Source organism: Populus trichocarpa, chromosome 10 (genome assembly GCF_000002775.5).
Source record: "Populus trichocarpa isolate Nisqually-1 chromosome 10, P.trichocarpa_v4.1, whole genome shotgun sequence".
Taxonomy (NCBI): domain Eukaryota; kingdom Viridiplantae; phylum Streptophyta; class Magnoliopsida; order Malpighiales; family Salicaceae; genus Populus; species Populus trichocarpa.
This window is the reverse complement of record NC_037294.2, coordinates 22,374,703-22,399,495: the sequence shown is the minus strand read 5'-3', so window position 1 is coordinate 22,399,495 and position 24,793 is coordinate 22,374,703. Positions and strand designations below refer to the sequence as shown.

At 34.5% G+C, this 24,793-nt stretch overlaps 3 protein-coding genes across 5 annotated transcripts; all 3 read left to right on the top strand.

The window, feature by feature from the left end:
• The first annotated feature begins 1,968 nt into the window (after nucleotides 1-1,968).
• Nucleotides 1,969-6,748, top strand: LOC7455527 (metal tolerance protein C4). Of its 2 annotated transcripts, XM_002315342.4 has the most exons (13): nucleotides 1,969-2,486; nucleotides 2,563-2,617; nucleotides 3,015-3,147; nucleotides 3,270-3,325; nucleotides 3,670-3,784; nucleotides 3,922-3,979; nucleotides 4,086-4,204; nucleotides 5,099-5,218; nucleotides 5,341-5,442; nucleotides 5,532-5,604; nucleotides 5,818-5,885; nucleotides 6,307-6,367; nucleotides 6,446-6,748. In XM_002315342.4, exons 1-13 carry the CDS (start codon nucleotides 2,192-2,194, stop codon nucleotides 6,568-6,570), a joined length of 1,380 nt encoding a protein of 459 aa, XP_002315378.2. In that variant the 5' UTR covers nucleotides 1,969-2,191; the 3' UTR covers nucleotides 6,571-6,748. The 2 variants fall into 2 exon arrangements, with proteins under 2 accessions (XP_002315378.2, XP_052311982.1); XM_052456022.1 differs by lacking the exon at nucleotides 5,818-5,885 and having other exon boundaries at nucleotides 6,446-6,595.
• A 968-nt stretch (nucleotides 6,749-7,716) lies between these two features.
• Nucleotides 7,717-10,596, top strand: LOC7469474 (putative receptor-like protein kinase At3g47110). The gene has a single exon (XM_024610397.2). The coding sequence runs from the start codon at nucleotides 9,758-9,760 to the stop codon at nucleotides 10,592-10,594; it is 837 nt and encodes a 278-aa protein (XP_024466165.1). The 5' UTR covers nucleotides 7,717-9,757; the 3' UTR covers nucleotides 10,595-10,596.
• A 4,144-nt stretch (nucleotides 10,597-14,740) lies between these two features.
• Nucleotides 14,741-16,830, top strand: LOC7469477 (60S ribosomal protein L7-4). Of its 2 annotated transcripts, none has more exons than XM_006378793.3 (7): nucleotides 14,741-14,909; nucleotides 15,272-15,453; nucleotides 15,565-15,662; nucleotides 15,757-15,814; nucleotides 16,075-16,154; nucleotides 16,238-16,340; nucleotides 16,430-16,830. In XM_006378793.3, the coding sequence occupies exons 2-7, from the start codon at nucleotides 15,274-15,276 to the stop codon at nucleotides 16,643-16,645; spliced, it is 735 nt and encodes a 244-aa protein (XP_006378855.2). In that variant the 5' UTR covers nucleotides 14,741-14,909; nucleotides 15,272-15,273; the 3' UTR covers nucleotides 16,646-16,830. The 2 variants fall into 2 exon arrangements, with proteins under 2 accessions (XP_006378855.2, XP_002315382.2); XM_002315346.3 differs by having other exon boundaries at nucleotides 14,744-14,909; nucleotides 15,241-15,453.
• Nucleotides 16,831-24,793: the final 7,963 nt, after the last annotated feature.

Below are 24,793 nucleotides of genomic sequence, written 5' to 3'. Positions count from 1 at the left end.
TTATTCTTTTTCATATTTTAAATTTATGTTTAAATTAGTACTCCTTCTCTTTTTTGTTTTGTTTGGAAAGTCTCTTTTAAATGACAATTATTTTTTTAGTTGTGCATTTAAATTTGAAGTTTTTTCTGATGCATCTATTTTTTTTTTATCTTTTGTATGGATGAACTTTATTTTTAAAAGTAAGAAAAATATATTCTCAGATAATATTTCGAATATGTGCAACCTTGCATGATGTTTTTGTTCCTTTTATTTTATTTTATCAATTTAATTTCTGTCTATATTTCTATTATCATTTGCTGAAATAAAAAAAAATATTTGAATAAATAAATTTAGCAAACACAACCGGATAAATATCTTATATTTTGATATTAAATATATTGATTTACATCTGTCTTTCGGTTTCTCAAGTTTTATTTTTAGATATCGTTAATAATTATTTATTTATTTGTACATATAGTTCTTGATTTATTTGATTAGCATGCATAATTATTATTATTATTATTTTGTTGTTTTTGTAGAATAACGGCTTTCAATGTAGAAGGCAACCCGACTTGGATAAATATTACCTCATTAGTAGTTAATTAATAGAACTAGATAAGAATATCTTGAAAATATTACAATTCACAACCCAGTTTAGAATATATTAGTTATTTAACTCAGTTTTATCTTAAATATATTAATAACTATTTATATTAATAAATACAAAAAAATAAAGTATTAATATATTTATTCAATACGTTTAGTTAAAAGCCAAATAATTTTTTTATAACGTAAAATAATTAATATGTAAGTGTTATTAACGTAATTTATAATAGCCTCCTTCTTGCTTGCCAAAAGAATCCACACATAAACATCCATCCAATATAAGCAGGTTCCTCCTATCATCAGTTCCATGTGCTGATGAAATCAGAAGAGACAGCTCATAAGATTCCTCGATCCGAAGATTGAAAACAAAGAGAGTGCCCTTGCCTTTTTTTGATTTTAGACAATGTACAACACCATTAAAAAGGACTCAACTGCTTTTCCTAATATCTACATCAATGGTACTATGAATTGTTTCCAAGATGTAAATAACAAAATCCGAACATTCTTTTGAGTTGTTTCTTCTTATCATTACTACCTCGTAGTCATTGCTAGAATCATCAAACTGGAGTGTCCTTAGATCACTGCGAGATAGCTTCATCGTAGAGAAAGGAGCACCGTAGCACTTACGGGTTGATGGTTTCCAAAAAAACCAAACTCTTTCGTATCTTTTTTATGCAAGGCAAACAAACCATTGCAAGAACCACATTTACAAGCATATTTCGATGGACGAGTATCTAGTTTTTGTGCTCGGGCACCATCATTATGATGAAGAGAGGCAAAATCTAAGTAACCCACCCACCCTTGTGAATGAGGATTGGATCTTGATTATATAGGGCAAGAGATTGTTTGTTGCAACAGAGCAAGCGAGATGGAGGTTAATAAAGCATGGGCTATCAATAAGGGAATGCCATGACTTTGACATCCTTTCGAGCCGAACCAAAGACTTGACAGGAAGGCTGCAGAGTATGTTGGTGACAATATCTAATTGGGGGAAGCTTGACATTATGACAAGTAATGAGCAATAAAGCATAAGGATTTAATATCCTGTTTGGAAACGCGAGTATTGCTATTTTTTATATTTTTAAATTATTTTGATTTTAAAAATAATATTAAAAAATAAAAAAATATTATTTTGATACATTTCTAAATAAAAAATACTTTAAACTATAACCACTTGTAATAATTCTTGTAATAATTCTTAACATACGCTTATTATATAAAAAAAAATAATGAGAGACAAAGAATTTTTTTTAAAAAAATAATATTATAATTGCATCGGTGATAATTGGAAATCTTATAGGCTTAAGCCCATCAATCAAGGTCCCAAGCTGCCCTAAAGGCCCACAAGTCTCTGGGTTTTAATCTCCCACTCAGTTCTAATTTCCCTCTCTGTAGAAGCGAAGAGAGAGGGAGGGTGTTTGTCTGCTCAGAAGAGAGCATATACTTTTCGGCAAAGGAAGAATCTTTAATTTCTCACTCACTTCTTTTCAAAAAAATCCCATTTCAATTTTCTCTCCAAAACCCCTAAATTTGAATAAATTGTGTCCTTTTTGTCCATGAAAATCAAAACTTTTGTAAGAAAGAAGAACCCATTTAGCTTGTTTTAATGCAAACATCATATCGTTTCTTGTCTCGCCTTTATCACTCACAAAAACGCAATCCCTCCATTTTATGCAACAGGGACTTGTTGTTTTTATTGACCCATGATAGTAATGGCAATACCACAGTTTTAGAACCCAATTTCACCGCTCAAAATCAAAGCTTTGCCTATAGTTCTTATACCCAGTCTTGTGGGTTTTTTGCCTCTAAGAGCTCAAAAAGGTTTGCTTTTTGGGGGTTGGTTTCTTTGTATGGTAACCAGAATGATCAGAATTCAAGTTATAGCTACTTAGCTCATCGTGGTAGGTTTCTTTTGCTGTTTTAAACATGAAAGAATGATCCATTCACCATACTGAATATGTGTTTGTGTTTTTGCAGGTTTTTTCACGAGAGCTAAACCAGTAAAGAGGATAGAAATAAGTGATCAACATAGGTAGTTGTTCTTTTTATGCATTGTTTGTTTCTAGGGAAAAGGGAGGCCGGGGGCTTCTTTTTTAGGTTATGATAAATAGTTCATGGCATTTCATGTTGCAAAGTGATGTTAACTTTATATTCAGTATGGAAAATGGATTAATTTTGGAATTGGGAAGATTATATCAAATAATGGTTTAGAGAAGCAGCCTTATGGGTCATAATTGTTAGATTTTTGTAGTCAATACATGGAAAGAGAAATGAATTCAAAGAAATCAAACATTTTGGGAGGCAAAAGTACACCTATGCGCCACACTATGTTTATTATCTGGCAATTTCTGTTCCAAGTTTTATATCGCCAACTGTTTTCTTTGATGCTTGCCTGCAAGTTGTATCCAAGTCTTTTGTTTTTTTGGCAGTCAACGAGCAGTCACGACAGCATTATGGTGCAATTTTCTTGTCTTTTCTCTCAAGTTTGGGGTTTGGTTTTCAACCAACAGTCATGTTATGTTGGCTGAAGTTGTGCATTCAATAGCAGATTTTGCAAACCAGGTACTTCTGTTTTTTGTCACCATGTCAGAGTGAAGCACTTGTTTTTTGCTGTCTTACTTTATGTTTTAACTCAATCTACTGATTATTGAATGCAGAGATACTAATTCATGTTGACATTGTAGGCGCTTCTCGCTTATGGTCTGAGTAGCTCTAGGCGTGCACCTGATGCTCTTCATCCGTGAGTCTCTATTACCAATCTTTGCCATCATTTGTAATGGCTTAATTGCACTCTTCTTTTTTGTTTTTTTTTTTAAATTTTTAAGCCCGCCTGACATCTGAAGACAGGCTTTTCTTGGATGCTTTCCCATGTCAAACAAAGGAGTTGGCCGCTCTTTCTGCCAATGCATGAAAACTCTTTGTGGACCTATTCATCCCTTGATTTGGGATTTTGTATGTAGAATAGCTATTGGCTTGGTTTAGCTGCTTAGGAATTACACATGCATACGCATATATCCACGTGCTGGATCGATAGGGTTGTTGATTCTCTTTCCTGATGAAATCGATTGTTTTTATCTTGCACAGTTATGGTTACTCCAAGGAAAGATTTGTTTGGTCCCTCATATCAGCCGTTGGTATTTTTTGCCTTGGCTCTGGTGCTACAATTGTTAATGGAATCCAGAATTTATGGACTGCACATGTAAGAAACCTAGTGAATTGGTTATGGTGATTTTGTTATAAAACTTCCCAAATATGTGTTTTATTTCCTTCTCCCGGTTTTCAACAATTTTATTGGTAATTGTAATTAAGGTTTATTGACTTGCATTCTTTCTTCAGCCGCCAGGAAACATTCAGTATGCAGCTTTGGTCATTGGTGGCTCATTTATCATTGAAGGTACAAGTTTTATATCTTTACGATTGATTGATTATCTGAGCTTTAGATACAATTAAACTTCTCCTCATTGTCTTTCTATCTTTAAATAAATATGCTTTTGCTTTAGGTGCTTCTCTTATTGTTGCCATACAAGCTGTTAAGAAAGGTGCAGCTGCAGAAGGAATGACAGTTAGAGACTATATCTGGCGTGGTCATGACCCCACATCTGTTGCAGTCATGACAGAGGTAATTTCAACGAGGACCATTACCCCTTGTTGAAGCTTGTAATATTAGACAATAACCTTGTAAGATCTATGTAAGAAACAAGGTTGAACCACAGATATGGGGAAGCTGATAAGCGCATTATGCATCTGTTGAGTGGAAGATAAACTGCAATAAGCAGAAATGATGGCTAAAACTTGAAGAAAATTGAAGTTGAAAGAAGAAATAAGGTTTTAGGGTTTGTAGAAAAACCTGTCAGGTCTGAATTGATTGATAGAAATAAAACAGTCTCATGACTACTGGTTGTCACACGAATACTAGAAATCCAAATAACATAAAGGATTCTTAAATTAAAAGAAAAGAAAATCACTAAGGAAATTATATAATTATTCCAATACACTTCACCTGATATCACTTCTATTTCTGCAAACCAGAGATAAGAAGATTTTGTTCTCAGAATCCCTTTATCATTCTGCTTGGAGTCTGGTGCAGTTTACGATAAACAAAGCAATCCACATCCCTTGTAGAGCTTAAAGGAAATGAAAATAGTATAAAGAAAAGAAGTGAACATAATGATGTTGTCTTCAAGGCACAAGATTGCTTTCCCCTATTTTACATGATTTCACAGTTTCAAGTCGCTAATACCCTGTATGTGCTATTGCTTTTATATCTATTTATTATTCAACACTGTGTATATCACACACGAGGCCCTGTTCAGGCTTTGAAGAAGGTGACCCTATTTTAGCTCATTGTGGCTGCCTTTAAGAGTGCTAGCAAGTCCTAGTCACTTAATATAAGGCATAAGAACAGTTCAGTGCCTCTCTGAACTAGGATTCTTGTATAGCATGGAGTTGATTTGCTAATAATGTTGTGCATGTGATTGCCTATCTCCCTTGACAAATGCTCTAAAAAATGCAGGATGGTGCTGCGGTGACTGGACTTGCTATTGCTGCAGCGTCATTAGTTGCGGTCAATACCACAGGGAATGCAATTTATGATCCTATAGGGTCTATTATAGTTGGCAACTTGCTTGGGATGGTAAGTACATCACATCTGTCACTTTTTTAAGAGCTTAAATTTATATGTGCAAGAATATCATACTGCCATTCTCAAGTAAATTGTGTCAGTAGGTTAATATACTTTGTGAATTATTTCTGTAGGTAGCCATATTTCTTATCCAGAGGAATCGGCATGCTTTGATTGGTAGAGCAATGGATGACCATGATGTGGAGAAGGTCCTTCACTTCTTAAAAAATGATCCGGTATAACACTATTATGATATTTTGCTTCAATTATATGTTTGTTGATCATATGTTCGCAAGTTTTTAACTAGTAATCAGTTTTTCTCTAGGTTGTGGATGCACTATACGATTGCAAAAGTGAGGTGATTGGACCGGGATTTTTCAGATTTAAGGCAGAAATAGGTAATTTCTTGCAGTGCTTTCTTCTTTTCTGTTTCTCCTAAATTGCATTCATAATTTCAGTATATCCTTTGGCATTTTCCTATTGGGATGATTATGATTAATGTGTTATAGATGTGACAAATATGTATGAACATAGGACTGGGAACATTTGTTTTTATAATCTTATTACTGGTATATCAATATATTCTGATGTCTGCTGTATATATGCAACAGATTTCAATGGAGTAGTGGTTGTGCAGAATTATCTGAGTAGGACTGGACGTGGAGAGTGGTCCAGACAGGTTAAATGATATTTATTTGTAATTTTTCATCTTTTGCGAGTAATCTGTAATTTCTTTGAAATGTTTTTACACATAAGTTAGAAACTAACCTTACATTCCTTGCATCCTTAGCAAGTGATCTCTGTGCAAGCTTCTTCATTTGCACGTTTATTGTGTCATGCATGAATTTCCAACTTGCCAAATTATTTTAATTGTTATCTGTCAGGTGAACTTTATAATTTTGAGAATATTTTCGTTGTTGTTTTAGTAGCTGTTAGCATCAATCTGTTTCTCTCAAGTGTTTTAACTTAATTATCTTCAGTGCTGCCACTGAGGATCACTATGCCACTCTGCAATGACTTTTTCTTTCATTCTTGCTATTTCATTCACTTAACAAAATGACTGCATGCCTATCTAACAAACTAGAATTGATGATGCACAGTTTCGCGAAGCTGCAAAGGAGAAGGATGACGCTGCATTGCTCAAGATCATGTCAAACTATGGTGTGCACTTTGACAAGCCAACAATTTTATTTAGTTCTACTTGCATCTTTTTTTGACAACTGGGTTCTCGCTTCACAGGTGAGGAAGTGGTAACTGCTCTAGGAAGTGAAGTTGATAGGCTTGAAAAGGAGATTCAAGAGCTTGTTCCCGGTATTCGGCACGTTGATATTGAGGCACACAATCCAAGTGGCCCAAACCCATGACCACATTTTTTTTCATTCATGAGTGTTGTCTATTATTCCTTTCCTTTTCTTTTTCTTTTTTTTTTATATGCGGGGGATGATTGTAACAAGAGAAGTTAGATGTTAGGCTTGCTGTGTATTACACTGAGCCAGCCTACTCTGGCAATGTTTATATCAATATTGCAAATCCTTTAAAATATGAAGGGATCCTCTGAGATTGTCATATTATAGTAATTTACATGGTATTGCGAAGAATTCCAAAATAGAGGCATGGCGCATTTTCATCGAACTTTGAACATGTGCATTGAATGGGAAACAGCAACATGCTAGAGAAACGATGAATTTGGTTTTCTTAGAATTAGAATCAGCTGCCCTTGTGCATGAAATGAAAATAAATGCAAGGTCTTTTTCTGTCAAAATCAAGATTATTATCCTACGTTGGATAGACAAGCAGGGCAGGTAAATTTGGACTTCTCCCACTCAGCAAGTGGTTTCTGGATATTCCAGGTCTACTTAGTGTCCGATGAGTTGGGAAAATCTACAGTCCAATGCACAAACCCGTTCTTTTCTTTGTTTTTTGCAAGAAAAGATTCATGTTAAATAAGAAGGGTACAACACCTTTTAATGTTTCTTTAGAAATTTTCTCAGCAATGGAAGGGGGACAGATGCCATTGATGCTCGTGAACCAGTATGTGCTCGAGTTTGCTGATGGAACATGTCCCCGTTGAAGTCATGAATGGCTGCTCTCTTCTCACAAGAGTTGAATCCAATCAATCTCTTCCCCTTATTGCTCGTTTAGCATTGTTGCAGCCACTTCTTGAATAACAGTAGAACTAACAACTGAGAACAAGAGGCTAAGTATGGCTAGTGAAATTTTCAAAAACAGTTTCTAAGAGACTAAAAACGAAGAGGCTACAAAACCATTTCTTGTAATTTTATTAGGTGTTGATGTTGTTTTATCATTTCAGGATCATGATGTCCCTTTGCAATCTTTTTTTTTTGTTCTTCCATTCTGATCTAACAAACTGGGATTCTTGATTCACGGTTCTATGGAGCTGCAAAGGAGAAGGTACAGCATTGCTCAAACCATGGCAAATAGGCCCCTTGACAAGCATTTCGATGACTTTTGAACTGCATAATATCCTACTCGGAAAAGCAAATAATTCAGTTTTCAGTGACCTAGTGGAGAAGCAATCGAACTTTTTAAACAAAAGTCTCTCTTCTGTCGCTATCAACATAGATGGTTAGATGAGCGTTCAAAGTCTTCTTAATTTTGCTACCTTATGCCATCAATGCTCTCGTATAAATGCGCTCGAGTTTGCAGAAGCCGCAAGTTCCTCTCTGAAGTGAATAGCTGTAACATCTCTTTTCATAAGAGTTCCAAATTCCTTCTGATCACCAAGAACTCTATGTTGAATACTTCTCATACTCAAATGGGGATTTTCCTCATACTCTTTAAGATTATTCTGGTCATTCTTTGGCCTATTTGCTATTCTGCACTTCTCTTTCCTTGGCTTTTGGGCTCCTTTCTTTTCTGCTGAAGCTAGCTCTTGGATTGCCAAGAACGAGGCTGACCGACTAGCTCTGCTTGACTTCAAGACCCATATAACCAATGACCCTCTTGGTGTTTTGAGCTCGTGGAATAGGTCCATGCATTTATGCCAATGGCATGGTGTTTTTTGCAGTCGCCGAAATCAAAGAGACACTGTGTTGGACTTACAGTCCAGTAAATTAGCAAGGTCCATATCACCTCATATTGGAAATTTGAGCTTCTTGAGACTAATAGATCTATTTGAAAATAGCCTCAGCCAAGAGATCCCTCCTGAGTTAGGCCATTTGTCAAGGCTGAAATACCTGTATCTAAACAAAAATTTGCTTGGAGGGGAAATTCCTACCAACATTTCCTTCTGCTCCAATCTCATCGAAATTGATGTTGGTTGGAACGTGCTGGTAGGGAAAATTCCCGTTGAGTTTGGTAGCTTGCCAAAGCTTGAATTATTGTTCATTCATGCCAATAATCTAACAGGGGGCATCCCTCTCACATTTCTCTCCAGAAATTTTCTGCGACCCCAAATTATATTGGTGGCAGTATCCCCGATGCTCTTGGCAAACTGGAAAATCTCTCACATATTGCACTCGATGGTAATAGGTTGTCAGGTACAATCCCTCCTTCGATCTTCAATCTCTCTTCTATCAGAAATTAACCCATGTCAGACAATCAACTTGAAGGCACTCCTCCCTTAAACTTAGGCATCACACTTCCTAATCTGCAAAGTCTTGCCCTTAGTTCTAACCAATTTACTGGCTTTATTCCTTTTACAATATCCAAAGCAACAAATCTGGAATACCTTGGACTCGGTCTAAACAACCTTACTTGATCGGTACCTACTTTGGAAAAGTTGAATAGGCTGAATTTCTTAAGCTTAACCTCCAACCATCTTGGAAGTGGGAGAACTGGTGATCTGAGCTTTTTGCAGTCTTTGCTGAACACTACTGACTTAGAGATCATGGCTCTAAATGATAACAATTTTCGCGGGATATTGTTAGAATTTATTGGGAACTTCACTTGGCTTAGAATTTTTCTTCTAGATGGAAACAGAATATCTGGAAGCATCCTAAATGGGATAGAGAATCTTGTCAACCTGGAAAGAATGGAGCTGTGGGAGAGCCAAATTATTGTTGTCAAGATACAGATTATCAGGAAACATTCCATTCTTTCTTGGCAATCTGACGAATTTAACTTCGCTGTATTTGGGACAAAATAATATCCAGGGTGGCGTCCCCTCAAGTTTAGGCTTATGCAGAAATTTGCTTGGATTGGATCTTTCTCAAAACAATCTGAGTGGCACTATACCCAAAGAACTTTTCAGTCTATCAAACTTATCCATTTTGCTGAATTTATCTCACAACAACTTGAATGGTTCCTTTCCAGAAGAAGTTAAAATTTTGGGGAAATTAGGTGCATCTGATGTGTCTAATAACATGTTATCTGGTGAAATTCCTGGAAGTCTTGGCAGCTGCGTGACGTTGGAAATCCGATGCATGCGGGAAAACTTACTGTCGGAAATTGCCTTCATCTTTGAGTTCTTTGAAAGGCATTCGGAAGTTAGATCTTTCTCTCAACAATTTATCAGGCCAAATCCCAAAATTTCTCGAGCAGCTTGACGTGCAGTACTTGAATCTGTCTTTCAATGATTTCGATGGTGAGATGCCACTACAAGGTGCCTTCAAGAATGCTAGTGCGGTTTCAGTGGAAGGGAACAGTAGGCTTTGTGGGGGCGTGCCTGAACAACAGTTGCCACCTTGCAAATTCAACAAGTCCAATGAAGGGAGATTGACGATGAAGCTGAAGATAATAATCTCTGTTGTCCGTGGGCTGCTGGGAGCAACTTTCCTGTTGTCTGTCCTGTATTTTTTCTGGTTAAGAATGAAAAACAAGACCCCTCGCTTGAAGAATTCAGAAAATTTGCTTCCAAAAGTTTCTTACCGAAGTCTCCTCACTGCTACTCGTGGGTTTTCTTCAGCCCATTTGATTGGAAACGGCAAATTTGGGTCTGTGTATAAAGGAATTGTTGATGAGGTAGGAACAACTGTTGCCATCAAGGTGCTCAACCTTCTCCGACTTGGAGCTTCCAAGAGTTTTGTAGCGGAGTGTCAGGCCTTGAGAAACATCAGGCATCGCAACCTCGTCAAGATACTGACAGCATGTTCTGGTGTTGATTACCATGGTAACGACTTCAAAGCTTTGATTTATGAGTTCATGGTCAATGGCAGCCTAGAGAAGTTGCTACATCCAACTCCCAGAACAGATGAGGAGAACGAGGCACCGAGAAGCTTAAATCTTCTTCAGAGACTAAACATTGCAATCGATGTTGCTTGTGCACTGGAATATCTTCACAAGGATTGCCAACTAGCACTACCTCTTTCCCTTGCTGTAATGTACTTGAATCTTATCGTTTTTCCTGTTTCGTGTCTCTTTCCGTGTGCAAAATTTCCTGGCTGGAATCAGAAGAACATTTGCAATCATTCTTCTTCTTCCTCCTGAAACTTCCTGCCTTGGGCTTCCCTTCCTTCTTTTTCTTTAATATCGGGCCAGCCTTGACCAGGCCAAGCAAGCTAGCATCCCACCAAGGATTCTAGCCCAGATTCATATTGTATTGGATCGTGAAGGCTTATATTTTCACAATCCATGGACATCAGCAAGATATGAATTGAGTGTTGGAGCATAAAGTATAAAGCTGAAGCCTAAAGACATAACCCATAACCGATGTAGGATAATTATAAAATCCAGCCCGGCTCTATGAATTGAGTGTGTTAAAATTGATTTGGATAAATTCAAAATCGTTGTAGGCAGCCTAGTTATGAATATTTTTAAAATTTAAAGAATATTTGTATTGAATCAATATTTTGAGAAAGAATTTGTACTTTTATATATAAAATTATTGCATGTACTAGCTACCTGCCTATATATCTCGCTTTCAATTTTTAACAATGGCCGCGTCCAAAGACTTTGTCACGATTATTTTGTGGCTTTGCATGCTCTTCTTGCTGGTGATCAGCACGTCTGGTGCAAGAGCGCTACTAACAGAGGAGACAGCAGCAGGAGCAGTGAAGTCTCATCACCCTTCTCCATTCGTGGGTTATCCAGCTATGGTGGAAGGTGATGGTAGCATCTTATGTGATCCAAAAAAGGATCCTCAGTGTGAACCAAAGGAAGCCAATCCATGGCATAGAGGTTGCAATCCATTCGACGGATGTCGGGGTTGAGCCACTGTCACCGGACGACGAGCTCAGGGCAATTTGTTGGTTGAGGGATCAACTAATTAGCTAAATGTATATTTATTAAGAATAATATTTAAGTGGGTAGTGAGTACTTAGTAGAATAGAGGCATTCAGTTGTCATTAATTGTTGAACACTAGAGTACTGGTTTTATATTTTCAGTAATTATTATGCTAAAAAATTATCAATTCTCTTTGTCGAAATTAATTAAGGATACATTTTTGTATATTTTATCTTTTTTTTAATCAGTGCGTCATGATGCCAAATTGATTAATAAAATATTCTAAATATTTTTCAATTCAAGCCTTTTCAATTCAACACTAGAGGCTTTTTTATATTGCGGTTGCTGTTGTGGTTGTGGTTTGAAAAAATTTGTTTTATAAAAAGTACTTTTAGTTAAGGTTGGTTTGAATATATGTTTGGTTAAAACTGTGGTTAAAATTGAGGTTGAACAAAAGATAATTTAACGTGTTTGGTTAAAAAAAATACTTTTCAAATTGAGGTTATAAAATAATTATATATATATATATATATATAAATGATTTTTAATTTAAATATTACTACTGTTATTACATCATGAAATAAATAATATTGATATCAAATATTTTTTATTATTCCATTAAACTATGTGCAATGTCATTACATACACGAAATCTATCCAACAATGACTATATTTTTCATGGTTTCTTAAGCGCGCAACAACAAAAACTGAATTTTTTAAATTTATGTAGTGTTATTAAATAATAAAGATTGTGATATCTTTATTATTGGAATTGCGATCAAATTCTACAAATGCTACATCATCATGCGATATCTTTTTAATTTATATAGTGTTATTAAATAATATTAAATACTAGTTTTTCGAGTAAAACACAATTTTTTTTAAAAAATTACAATTTCATTACAGTACGAGTAAATTTAATTTACCTTAAACTAATTTTAAAAAAAAAACAAAAAAAAAATTGTTCACGATTAACTGTACTGGTTTTTCAAGGAAAAAAAACTAAACTTTTCTTATTAATTTTTTTTAAAAAAATAAAAATGCGACAGTGGAGCCATGCTCCACTGTTCCTAAAAATAACCACGAGAAATAACAAAATATTGCTTCTCCAATCCTGCCACAGGGCAATAAAAATTAATGAACCCTACCAAGCAAAATCAGTTTTGTTCCCTTTACTAGACATTAAACCAAACAGCATCATAGTGTCATCACAGGTTTAAAAAACAATCAACGTATTTAGTTGAATGCTCTAATAGCACTGTTTAATTTAGAGGGGTCCCACTTTATAATTGAAAAAACCCAATTTAGTCCCTAAATTATATATCCATTTTTAATTACATGCCAGACCTAAATATTTATCAATTATATCCGGAAAGTTTCCCACGTCTCGCACGGTTTTCTTCCCTGAATTTGTGTTCATATTTCCTATACAATGTTCTCTGTGTATTGAAACGGTGTATTTTTGAAGAAAACTGACATAAAGTTGTTGAGAAATTGAGATTGAGAATATATTGTGTAAAATGTCTGAGGGTTGACACGAAATTATTAAATTTTATAGACCTGAGACCCGATTGAGAAGATATGTCGGCTAGGGACTAAATTAAGATTTTGCCTTACAAGTGAAGCTAAGATGCAGCTTCCTTACGAGACGAGTCAAGGTCTGAAAAAGCGTTGCCCCGCTCACCTTCCTATGACTTCTTTTTGCAGATGGGAACTCACCTGGGCATCTTCGGCGGTCAATCCATTAACCTCGGAACTACCAGGAAGTTGCCTGGCAACAGCTAGCTAGGTCTTGGAAAGGGACACGCAAAGTTGAATCGAAACTTCATGGGAATCACTGATCTTGTATGCATATATAGACACGGGAAAACTTAAATAGGGGAAATTCAGGCTGGAAGGGACTGGAGGGAAGGCAGAGTCTGTTTGAAATCAAAATGGGAGCCATGCAAATATTTGATGTCCGAGACAAGTTGATAAAGAAACAAGGGGCAGGATCAGCATGCCCGTGTTGTGGAGGGCCAGTGATGGCTATGGACTATGATTCTCATCTATACTTTTGTTTCATCCCAATCTCCCACAGAAACAAGAGGAAATTCTCCTGTGTGGTTTGCTCCAGGCGATTGGTTCCTGTTCCTGTTCAGTGATCTTTCGTCTCCCCCAGCAATCGTAAACAAGCTACCATATCCAAATGTTATATTCAAGTGTGGCTCTTGTAGTTTAGCTGTGTGAAAGCGATCATATGTTTGCCTCTCCCTGAATTGAAATAAATAATAATATGCATTTGTGATTTGCAGGGCTCATGTCCTGTGTAATGATCATGCATTTGCCTTTCTAAATTGTAGCAGTCCTCTTGTAGCATATTTACAAGACCTTTCTGATTCTTTTTTTAAAAAAGAAAAGAAGTTTCGAGTTGCAAATCATCAGATTAACCACTCTTCAATTCCATGGATTCTCGGAGATCTTAAGAACTCCCTTGCTATCTCAAGTTCTCAGCTTTCCAGTTATCTCTTGTCGGGGATCAAGGTTTAATTCACAGCGAGCCAACGTCTCAAATAACCAGACTATAATAAAAATTCTCAAGATACAAAAAGCACTACTACCTATATAAGTATCACGCGGAGTCACAGACATCTCTCAAGATCTCTCAAGTATATATATATTCACACGCAATTCGTGCACAGTCAATGGTGCATTGCGTGGAAATAACTCTTCTTCCAAAAAAAAAAAAAAAAAAGTCATTTTTATCGCATATATGCGCAGAGAAATGTCGAGTGATAAGAAGAATATGTTAAAGAATAACCACCTAGGTGTGGTTCAGTGGTAAGAGTTTGGAATTAAGAGGTTTGTTCCTCTGTGGTTTCAGGTTCGAGCCCTATAGTTGCTCATATGATGGCCACTGGAGGCTTACATGTTTGTTAACTTCAGGGCCCGTGGAATTAGTCGAGGTACGCGCAAGCTAATCCGGACACCCACGTTAAACTAAAAAAAAAAATATATGTTAAGATACTTATCCACATCATTTTGTACAATTTAACTATTCTATTTAATAATAATGTTACAAAATTACGATTTATTAAATCATGATCTTAATATTGGACCCAATTATAAATATCGATGTTCAAAAAGCTCATATATGTTTTTTTAATATTTATCGTTATTTGAAAAGTCCATGTGTTTGCTCAACTCCCCGTGTGTGTGTGTACAAAAAATGGTAGAGAATGAGAAAATCTTCTTTACAAGCTTTATTTAAGAAAAAATAATATTAAAAGGGCCAAAGCCCGATAGCAAATGTCAAAGATTGAAAGAGGCAAAAGCCCTCATAATCCATCTGGGCCTTCTCAGACTCCCATATAACCCCACTAAATTATTTTCCCGTATATTAACGACCAAGATCACTTCTCGCTCTAAAATCCCTTCACAACCGTCAGATCCAAAAATCAAAGTAACCTCAAAACCCTAAAAGAGTATACCTACCACTCTCAGCCTCCTGCTATATATTTTCTCCTTAAAAACCCTAGCCCCTTCTCTCGGTTCCTCCACAGCACGAGCAGAGCGGAGACGAGACACATCCTTAACTCGGTGAGTCATCTCGGATCTTACATTCGATTCTCCACTTATCGTATAACTTTCATTTCTCTATCTCGCGATCCATTCTTATTTCTGCATGCTGATTTTTGGTGATGTATTTTCGTAAAAATGGATTAAATAGGGATTAGTTGTGTGTGTGTTTAATATATTTAGGGTTAATTTTTGTGTTATTAGTGAAAAATGAAGGGGGCAGAGTAATTATTATTGTGTTTTTAGCTGATTTTTTTATTTTGTAGAAAATTTAGATTCCTTTTGGTTCTGCTTAGGATTAGGTTTGAAATGGAAAATTTAGTTATTGATACTTGATAATTTTGAGGGTCAGTGTTAATTGGGAGGTTGTTAAATCTGCTTAGAGATGGGCGAAGAGGCAACTAAGGTAGCGGTTCCAGAGTCTGTCTTGAAGAAGCAGAAGAGAGAGGAGGAGTGGGCATTGGCTAAGAAGCAGGAGCTTGCTGCTACTAAGAAAAAGAATACTGAGAACAGAAAGCTCATTTTCAACCGAGCTAAGCTATATGCAAAGGAGTACCAGGAGCAGGTATGCTTTGCTATCCTATTTTGAATTACATCTCTCACTTTTTTTCTTTTTCTTTTTTTTTTCAATTCAAGGCTAGGTTCTTGAATGCAATGTTTTTTGGGGAGTTTTTAGGAAAAGCAACTTGTACAATGGAAGCGTGAGGCAAGGTTGAAGGGTGGATTTTATGTTGACCCTGAGGCTAAGCTCTTGTTTATTATTCGCATCCGGGGGTATGTTGCTCTTTTTTGTTAGTTTTTATTATGTTTGTTAAGTTTGACTGCTTATGTGATGTTTTTAATAAATACATAAGATTTTTGCTTTCAGTATCAATGCCATGCACCCCAAGACCAGGAGTATCTTGCAGCTTTTGCGTTTGAGACAGGTACCCTTTTAACCTTTAACTGATTGCAACTAGCTAGCTATGATCATGTTATGCTGTATCAGCTAGCCATAATTTAGTGAACACATTACATTTCTCATGTAGCTAGAGTGACAATTTAATCAGTTTCAAGGTTTTTTTTTATGAGTAGGATATAGCTTTATTGATTATTATTAGTTATGAGGCACTATCCATTTAGAGACCCTTATGAACTCATTATGCTGCTTGTTTAAATTTAAACTCATGCTATCTTTTTCTGTCAGATCTTCAATGGTGTCTTCCTCAAAGTAAACAAGGCAACCGTGAATATGCTTCACAGGGTTGAACCTTATGTGACCTTTGGGTATGCATCTTTGCTCTGCAATTTTGATTTTACAAATGGATATTTGCTTTCCATGTCCCCATGTCTTTTTCTTTGGATTTTAGGTATCCCAACTTGAAGAGCGTGAGGGAATTGATCTACAAGAGAGGCTTTGGGAAGTTGAACCAGCAGAGAATTCCTTTGACTGACAACTCGATCATTGAGCAGGTTTGTATCTTTTTGCGTGCACGGTGCCTGCTTGAGGATGGGTAGCATTTGCTGTATCTTTTTGCTAACATGCCATGATGTCACCACAGGGTCTAGGCAAGCACGGCATTATCTGCGTGGAAGATCTCATTCATGAGATAATGACTGTTGGACCACATTTTAAGGAGGCAAATAACTTCTTGTGGCCATTCCAGCTCAAGGCTCCATTGGGTGGTCTGAAAAAGAAGAGGAATCACTATGTTGAAGGAGGAGATGCTGGAAACCGTGAGAACTACATTAATGAGCTTATCAGGAGAATGAATTAGGCCTTGGCAGGTTTTTGTTATTTAGTTGTTTGACGTGCCAGAGGGAATCAGAGATTTAAATTTTCATTTTGCTATGGAAACAATTAAGTGTCGATTTGTCATGATGTTTGATTATTCTTCTATTTTGTCTTGGGAATTTTACTCAACTTCGAAAATTGTTAGCAAGGTTTCTCATTATGTGTCAAGATGCTGGGGTATTTTTTTCCTCTAATCTCCATATTTATCATATTTGCTTGGGGAGCTGTAGGAACCATAATTTTTTTCAATGTTCTCTGGATCAAAATGCCATGAGCTTTGAATTTTCTGCCGTCTCAAGATAGGAAACTCATATCGTGAGTGTTTTCTTCTCTCTTCTTCTTCCCCCTCACTCAGAAGTTTACTGCAATCCATTGTCGAGGCGCACAAGGAAGGATGTTTATGTGCTTGTACCTTGGATTGATGAAAAATAGCCGATTACAAAAATCGTACATTGAGTTCAGTAAGGGGCTAAGGGCCCCTAAATCTACAAGGCAGGTTCAAAGTATTTTCAGCTCATATAAACAAAAACGATCAACAAATGCTAAAACAATGTGCAGGGGAAGGGCCTTCAACTTAACGTAACCGTTCCCCTACGAAATTCGCTGGAAATGTAATCACCCGGCTCTTGTTCAGTTTCATAGGAATTGAAAATGTCTTGAGCCCTTGTTTAGTTTCATAGGAACTGAAAATGTCTCGGGGATTAAGAGTTAATTTAGTAACGCCATCCTTTAAATTTTAAATTTTATTTTTATTAATTTATTTTTATATTATTTTGATATGTTAATTTAAAAATAATTTTTAAAAAGTAAAATATTATTATTTTGATATATTTCTAATTAAAAATTATTTTAATCGCAACCGCTACTATAATTTTAAATATATCTTAAATATAAAATAGTTAAAATATAAAATAATTAAAAGCTTGGGTATACTTGATATTATAATTTTAAATATATCTTAAATATAAAACAGTTAAAATATAAAATAATTAAAAGCTTGGGTATACTTGATATTGTGGTGTTGTTTTTTTTTATTACATTGGCATGAAAAGATATTAATTTGAAATTTTTTCATTTAAAAAAACAAAACAATCTGAAAAGTAATGCTAAAACAAGTCCTCACTACATCAAATCATACACGCTCACAGTTTTTAAAAGCTCATTGAACACAAGTCAGGCGCGCCTTCCCAGTTTCTTTCTTTCTTTCCCTCTGTCGATCAAATTCAGGTAAGAAGAAGAAAGGATAATGAGTAGCAGCTGTTCATCGAATGGATTATAGCCGTTGTCGCCATCGACAAGGAAGCTGGATGACTTAGAGTTGATGCTGCAATACCTTCCCATTTTGTATGTTTTTTTAGCCTTCCTTTTTCTGTGTTGTTTTTCGTGTTAAAGGTTATTCGAGCAGCTGTTCATCGAATGAATTATTGCTTCCTTGTTAATTGACTTCACTTTTACCTTTCTGTGTTATAGGCTGAAGTAGGCCTTTCTATGGGCATTCAAGGGAATGGAGTTGCAGAAGAGAGCTCGGATAATGCGTCGGTTGTAGAGGTTAGGGAGTCATTCCTCGTGCTTATGGGCCAAGTAGTTGTCTCTTTGGTGACCATTTCCACTAGCAATGGCAGCCATCATTATCCATCACCCAATGGCAAAATCCTGTGGGACTTTGCTGCAGGGAATTGTATCATCGGCTATATTTCTTTGTTTACACGTGTCTTGATCTGTGGACGTCAAAGAGGGTTTGCCACCCGAATTGTGACTGCGATTTGATATGCTGGCGTATCGTTTGGGTTCATAGCTTGCGTGGTCATGTGGCTGCCAGATAGCATCAACCTGTGTGGATAGCTTTAGGGGCTTGTGAATTATGCTTGCCTGCAATAGCATCAAACTGCTCCACATGTTAATTAGGATTCTGTCCACAGCTTTGGTCTGTACATGCACGTCGGGAGCCCCTGGCTGTGTGCTTTACGAGTACTAATAATGGATGAGTCCTTTGAGATCATTCGGTTTCTTCCCTAAGTAGTGAAGTTTTGATCCATGAAGGGGATATAGGAGCGTATCAAATTTTCCAACTACAAACATGATATGATGGTAATTAGTACGAGATCATTCACTCTTGATAACTAAAGCAACGTGATTGAGGTTGTGTATCCTTGGTGTTTAAAAAAAAAAAACGATATAAAAGAGATGAAAATATATTTTTAGGGAGATTTTTAGATGATTTTTTATCATTTCACAATAGAAATTAATGACATAAAAATATAACCAAAATCAAATTGCTATGTATGTTTTACATCTTTGCAAAACCATTCAACAAAACTAAACATGTTGGGGGAATTTTTAGCAATTCATGGGAGTGAGAGAGATGCAAATTTTTATCATTTGATCAGAATTGGTAGAGACCAGCACCAGTTCCTTTACCTTAACCACTTGCTTTGTGGCTTTATCCATCCCTTTGATTTTAGCACACAGTGTCACTACTTGTACAGAAAATACTACATGGTTTTCTATTTTTATACAAAATCTAGGTTGGAATTCAAAGTTTTTAATCAAAGAAAAACACTAATCTCGGTTAAGTTACTACTCATAGTCAAAACACTGCATGTTCGGCTGTCTTTAATTTACAAAGAACTATAATCTCCCCCTTTTCACTTCCTTGAAATATTCACTGATGTTTTGAACTAGATCTCTTATTTTGATCTGTCCGTATGTGTAACTCTAATCTGTCTTGTAATTAGGGCTATGTTTCCACCTTCTACTAGGCTCCATGTACACACACTTGCAATGGATAAAAATGGGTCGGGAGGATTGCACTTGTAACTTGTTTGCGAACACGGTTCAAACCATGTTTCATTAAAATTTAATTTTTTTTATTTAAATTTAATTTTTTTATATTTTTATATCGTTTTGAGGTGCTGATATTAAAAATGAATTTTTAAAACTAAAAAAAATATTATTTTTATATATTTTTAATTAAAAAATAACCAGTGACACACTCAAAACACACCCGAATTATTGCCGTGGAGAAAAGCTTGCTGCTCCCCCGTGACATTTGTTGGAAACCTGCGCAATTTGCAAGTTGGGACGTCAGAGAAGCACCGAAATATGAAGGACAGTTTTCTATTCAAAGATTACACAGGGATACTTGCAGGAGCGCATGAAAACCAGCTCATTCGATCGAGCGTGTTTGGATATCGTGCAGGAAACGTGGGTTCCGAGCTTGAAACCACTCGAGGTCTGAGGATTCATTCAAAGAAGTCTCAATCTAGTTTGAGAATTCTTCGCATGTTTAGATAATCTTAAGATATCAAGATCAATCCACCGATATGATTGTTGGATTTACATGTAGACTTTATGGTGAGATAGTTGGTGGATGTTGATGCCACCTAACCACTTGACATTTGAGATTTCCCATTGACTTGCACGTCATTGACCTACAAGTCGTTGTGAACCTATAGCTATATGAGTTTTGGTATTTTGCTTCCAATCAATGGATACTCGATGCGCGATCTATGTCGACAAATTGAAGTTCCAAACAAAACAAAACAAAAATATAAAAAAGCATCAAATGACATCTATGAACAGTGACGGAGGGAGGGGGCTGGCAAGTGCCCCGCCCCGGAAGAAAATATCCCTCCCTTGTAAATTTTGTAAATATTTAATAAAAATAATTGAAATTTTTTCTTGACCCCCCTAATTTATAATTTGGCTCCTCTAAATTTTTTTTCTTGCTCTACCCCTGTCTATAAAGAAAAAAAAACATGAATTTCGATGAATCTAATTTAGAATTTACTATAGTGTTTTACAACTCTTGTTTTTTTTTACTGGTCATCAAATTTGTTTTTAAACTCATTAAATTAAATTATTTATTTTCAATAAGCTCTCATGCGGTTTAATTTGAAACTCGAGCGTCCCTTGATTGAATTTGATGATATTATTAAAAAAAAATTATATTCTCAATAACTTTTAAAAAATTTTAAGTCTGGTAAAAGAATAGACTAACCCGCAGTGAAGCGTATACAAATATATTAGTAACTAAAAGATATATTAGGGTTGAAAGATGTTTTTTTTTCTTTCTAGTTTTAAATTTAGTTTTATTTAGACATCTATATTTTATTTGATTTAAATTATCTCATATCTTTTGTGTGTTACTTTTATTATCGAACTTCATATCCAAAGTCTATAAATTTGTCTGAAGTTAAGAAAAAAAATGTGATTCAAAGATTTCTTATCTTTTGCTACACATCAGTGTCCAGTAAATTTATAACTTGATTAACACTCATGTCCTGTCCTATTCTTAAGGTTAAGGCGTCCAAATCTTGATGTTGCTCCGACGGACTACATGTTGTACAGTGTTGTTTCGGGATGAAAAGGATAGCAATTAACAGAGATGTATATAAGCTCTCTTTCTCTCGCTCTTAAAGAGTGGGGAGGGTTTTTTTTTTTTTTCTGGTATATATTATTTTTTAAAATATATTTTTATTGTTTTTTAATTTATTTTTAATATTAATATATCAAAATAATCTAAAAATATTAAAAAAATAATTTGAAGTTAAAAAATTTAGAAATTTTCAAAAAGATTATTAGATGGTGATACCAAACAGGACCTCATAAAATTTTGTTTTTATAATTAATTTGATTTTCTAAAGTATTTTTTAAAATATTTTTTTATTTAACTGGGATTCTAAACTAAGTGAACCCGAGGACTACCATAAGAAGTATGTTTTAGGTATTTTCATTACAGTGGAAAACTAAAAACCTTCACTATACGACGACAAACTACTTTTTAACTCGTTCAAACGTTGTAATTTTGTTCAATTCAACCCTTATGTTGAAGGGCTATTTCAATACAGCCGCACGTGCATCCCCGTCCCATCCCCTCCAAGCTTCTTTCTTGCGTTATTTTTCTTGTTCTTGGAAAAAGAGGGGGAAAAAATAAGTGGTCCAGATCTACATCCTTGTCCAACAAGGCAAGACGTGGTTTTTTTTTTTACATGCATCGATGGTCAATACTCTATTTGGTAATATGATTTAACTTACTTTTTAAACTAATCTCTTCTACACAAAACAACACCAATTCTAACGGTAATTTTAATGTATTGATATTAAATAAAAAAATAATTTAAATAAATTTTTAATTAAAAATCACTCTTGTTATCATATTAATAAACAAACACTAAAAATAAATAAAGTACCTTTTTTATTTTCTATTCTGAAACGACGAACAATCCACCCTTTATGTTAAAAAGTGGGATCAATCCACTAGCGGAACCATCGGTCCACGCACGTTTCTTCTTTGTATTTATTGTCATGTTCGGTGCCCAGCGAGAAAATGATTTATTGTCTTTTCTTTTTGTTTTATAGTCAGCCTCTTTCAATCTTTTCACCTTTTTTTATTTCCACGATGAAAATGAGTTCACCACTTGTTTGTACTCCGACCACGATTAAAAATAAATAAATAAATAAATAAATAAAAGGTAAAATACATTCTTGACCCCAGAAGTTCATAAGAAGGTATAATATTTGTTTCTTAATTACATGTTTATCCAAATATTTACAGAACCTTTTTAAATTTTGAATGCTAATTTTCTATGCCGAGACTAAAATCTCTAATCAGGTTTTAAATAAGTATTAATATCATAATTGAATGCCAACGTGGCTCGAAGTTTAAGCTCTGCATGTCGATGGGGGAAAAAAAACACTCATTTTTACGACCTTATCAACTCTCGCAGATTATTGCATATGAAAGTACACGTCACACCATATGACTGTTATTATGCTACACCATCAAAGACACCAACTGTAGTTGATGAACTCATGCATCACGAGTTGGAAAACTTTTCTCTCGGGCTATATATTGGCTAGCATGTTGAACACGTTTAATCTCTAAGCTGAAGTCTCTTCTCTGGTCTGGAATCAAGAGGACAGGTAGATATTAGGCATTAAACATCACGATGAGTGCAATTGTTAAACTTAATTTGATGGGTTGGCATGGAAATCTGATCCAACCAACTTTTTAGCTTTAAAAAGAATTGATCTGATCAAGTCTTTAATAATAATTTGATTGACACAGTCTAGTCTAGTCTAGTCTAGTCTAGTTTTAACCTAGCTAAAACAAGGGAAATGTTGTTGTTTAAATAAAAATGATTAACCGTGGATTAATCTAGTGAACTTAGTGATCCATGCTTTTTTTATGGGTTGGTTCCTAGGAAATACGAGGATGAGATAATCATGGTTAATTGAAAATATATTACAATAATTTTTATTTTTATTTTAATATTAATATATCAAAAATATTTTAAAAACATTAATTTAATATATTTTTAAACACAAATAATATAAAAAGCATATTAAAAAGCTGAAGTTAACACAATTACAATTTGGCACTCACCATTAAATAAACACAACACAACATGTACAACTTTAGATATCCGATTAGAATAATTAAAACTAAAGAGACTAAATCAAAATTAGAGGTCAAGTATTACAAGAAAAGCTAAATGATGTTAGGAAAGCACTGTAACTTTCCTCACAAAACACCGTAGATTGCTATAATGTTTCTCCATGTTGTTGTTGTTTTTTACATGTGGTTTTTTTCATTTTATTTTTGTTTTTTGTTATGATTTTTTTTAACTGTTTTTGTCGATTTTATTTTTAATATTGAGACGGTTAGCTTTGTAATTTTTTTATTTTTTATTTTATCTTTCTATAAGGTTAGTGTGGTTTGTGGGTTTATCAAACTAATCCAAGTTACCCCAATTTATAGATTTGGTAGGGGTTTTTTTAATTAAACTTGATTTTTTTATAGTCTATTTTTCTCTCATATTGTTAAAAAAGTAGTTTTAGAGAAAAAAAAACATGTTATTAAACGTTATAAAGTAATAAAAATTAAAGAATGTGGGGGAAATTACTATTCGCCGAACACTCATTGCATCGTGGATTACAATAGTAATCCACGGTGGTTTGCTTCTATATTTTTTTTGAATTTTTGTTATAATTTTTTTTTCAAATCTATTTTTGTCAATTTCATCTTTTAAAATTGAGATTGTTAAAAATTTAACTTCATAATTTGCTTATTTTTATTTTTCTCTTATATAAGGTTAACGTGATTTGCATGTTTGCCAAGACAACCTAGGTTTTACGAGTTTGGTGGATTTTTTTTTAATTTTTTTTAATTGAACTTAACTTTTTTATAGTTTATTTTTTTCTCATGTAAATAAATAATTTTTTTTTAAAAAAAGTCATGTTAGTAAACTTTATAAAGTAACAAAAATTAAAGGGTACGAGAAAACCATTATTCACCCACACACATTGTACTATGAATGACAATAGTAACTCGCAATATTTGCTTTCTTTTTTTTTTCTTTGTGTTTTTTAATTTTTATCATGATTTTTTTTTTCAAATTTGTTTTTGTCGATTTCATCTTCTTAATACTAGGATAGTTGAGAATTTGGTTTTATAATTTATTTCCTTTTATTTTACTTTTTTATAAAGTTAACATGATTTGCGAGTTTGTTAGGGTAACCCGGGTTGCCTTAGTTTACAAGTTTGGCAGGGTGCATTTTTTTAATTGAACTTGATTTTTTTATCATCTATTTTTTTTCTCATATAGCTAAAAAATAGTTTTCAGAAAAAAAATATGTTATTAAACTCTATAAAGTACATGGACCTATTCACATGTTTAGCTAATTGACTTGGTTTGCGGGTTTGACAAGTTTAACTTTTTTAAATAAGTTTTTTTTCCATCCTTAGATACTGGATTAATTGGGAATTCAGTTTCATAATTGGTTTTGTTTTGCCTTTTATGAGGTTATCATAATCTAAAAAAACATCTTGGTACCGAGTTGATGTTTGATTTCGTAATCATCTATTTTTTTATTATGTAGTTAAATAAAAAATAAATTAAAAGAAAAAATATAATCTCAATGAAGTCCATAACTTAGTTCACGGGTTTTGCATACTATCATGACTTACTCAATTCACAGGCTTGACAAGTTTACCCACCAATATGATATATATTTTGTTTTTTTGTCTTTTAATTGTTTATAATTTATTACTTTTCGATTTCATCATTCAATACTAGATTGGTCGAGAAATGAACTGTATTATTGATTTTTATTTGCTTTTTTGGGA

What these genes read in the sequence shown, in the direction of transcription:
- LOC7469474 (XM_024610397.2), top strand. Translation starts at nt 9,758, where the DNA reads ATGCCACTACAAGGTGCCTTCAAGAATGCTAGTGCGGTTTCAGTGGAA.
- LOC7469477 (XM_006378793.3), top strand. Translation starts at nt 15,274, where the DNA reads ATGGGCGAAGAGGCAACTAAGGTAGCGGTTCCAGAGTCTGTCTTGAAG. An exon ending in TTTATTATTCGCATCCGGGG is followed by an intron (nt 15,663 to 15,756) that starts GTATGTTGCTCT and finishes TTTTGCTTTCAG; the next exon opens with TATCAATGCCATGCACCCCA. An exon ending in GAACCTTATGTGACCTTTGG is followed by an intron (nt 16,155 to 16,237) that starts GTATGCATCTTT and finishes TTTGGATTTTAG; the next exon opens with GTATCCCAACTTGAAGAGCG.
- LOC7455527 (XM_002315342.4), top strand. Translation starts at nt 2,192, where the DNA reads ATGCAAACATCATATCGTTTCTTGTCTCGCCTTTATCACTCACAAAAA. An exon ending in TAGCTACTTAGCTCATCGTG is followed by an intron (nt 2,487 to 2,562) that starts GTAGGTTTCTTT and finishes GTGTTTTTGCAG; the next exon opens with GTTTTTTCACGAGAGCTAAA. An exon ending in TAGCAGATTTTGCAAACCAG is followed by an intron (nt 3,148 to 3,269) that starts GTACTTCTGTTT and finishes TTGACATTGTAG; the next exon opens with GCGCTTCTCGCTTATGGTCT.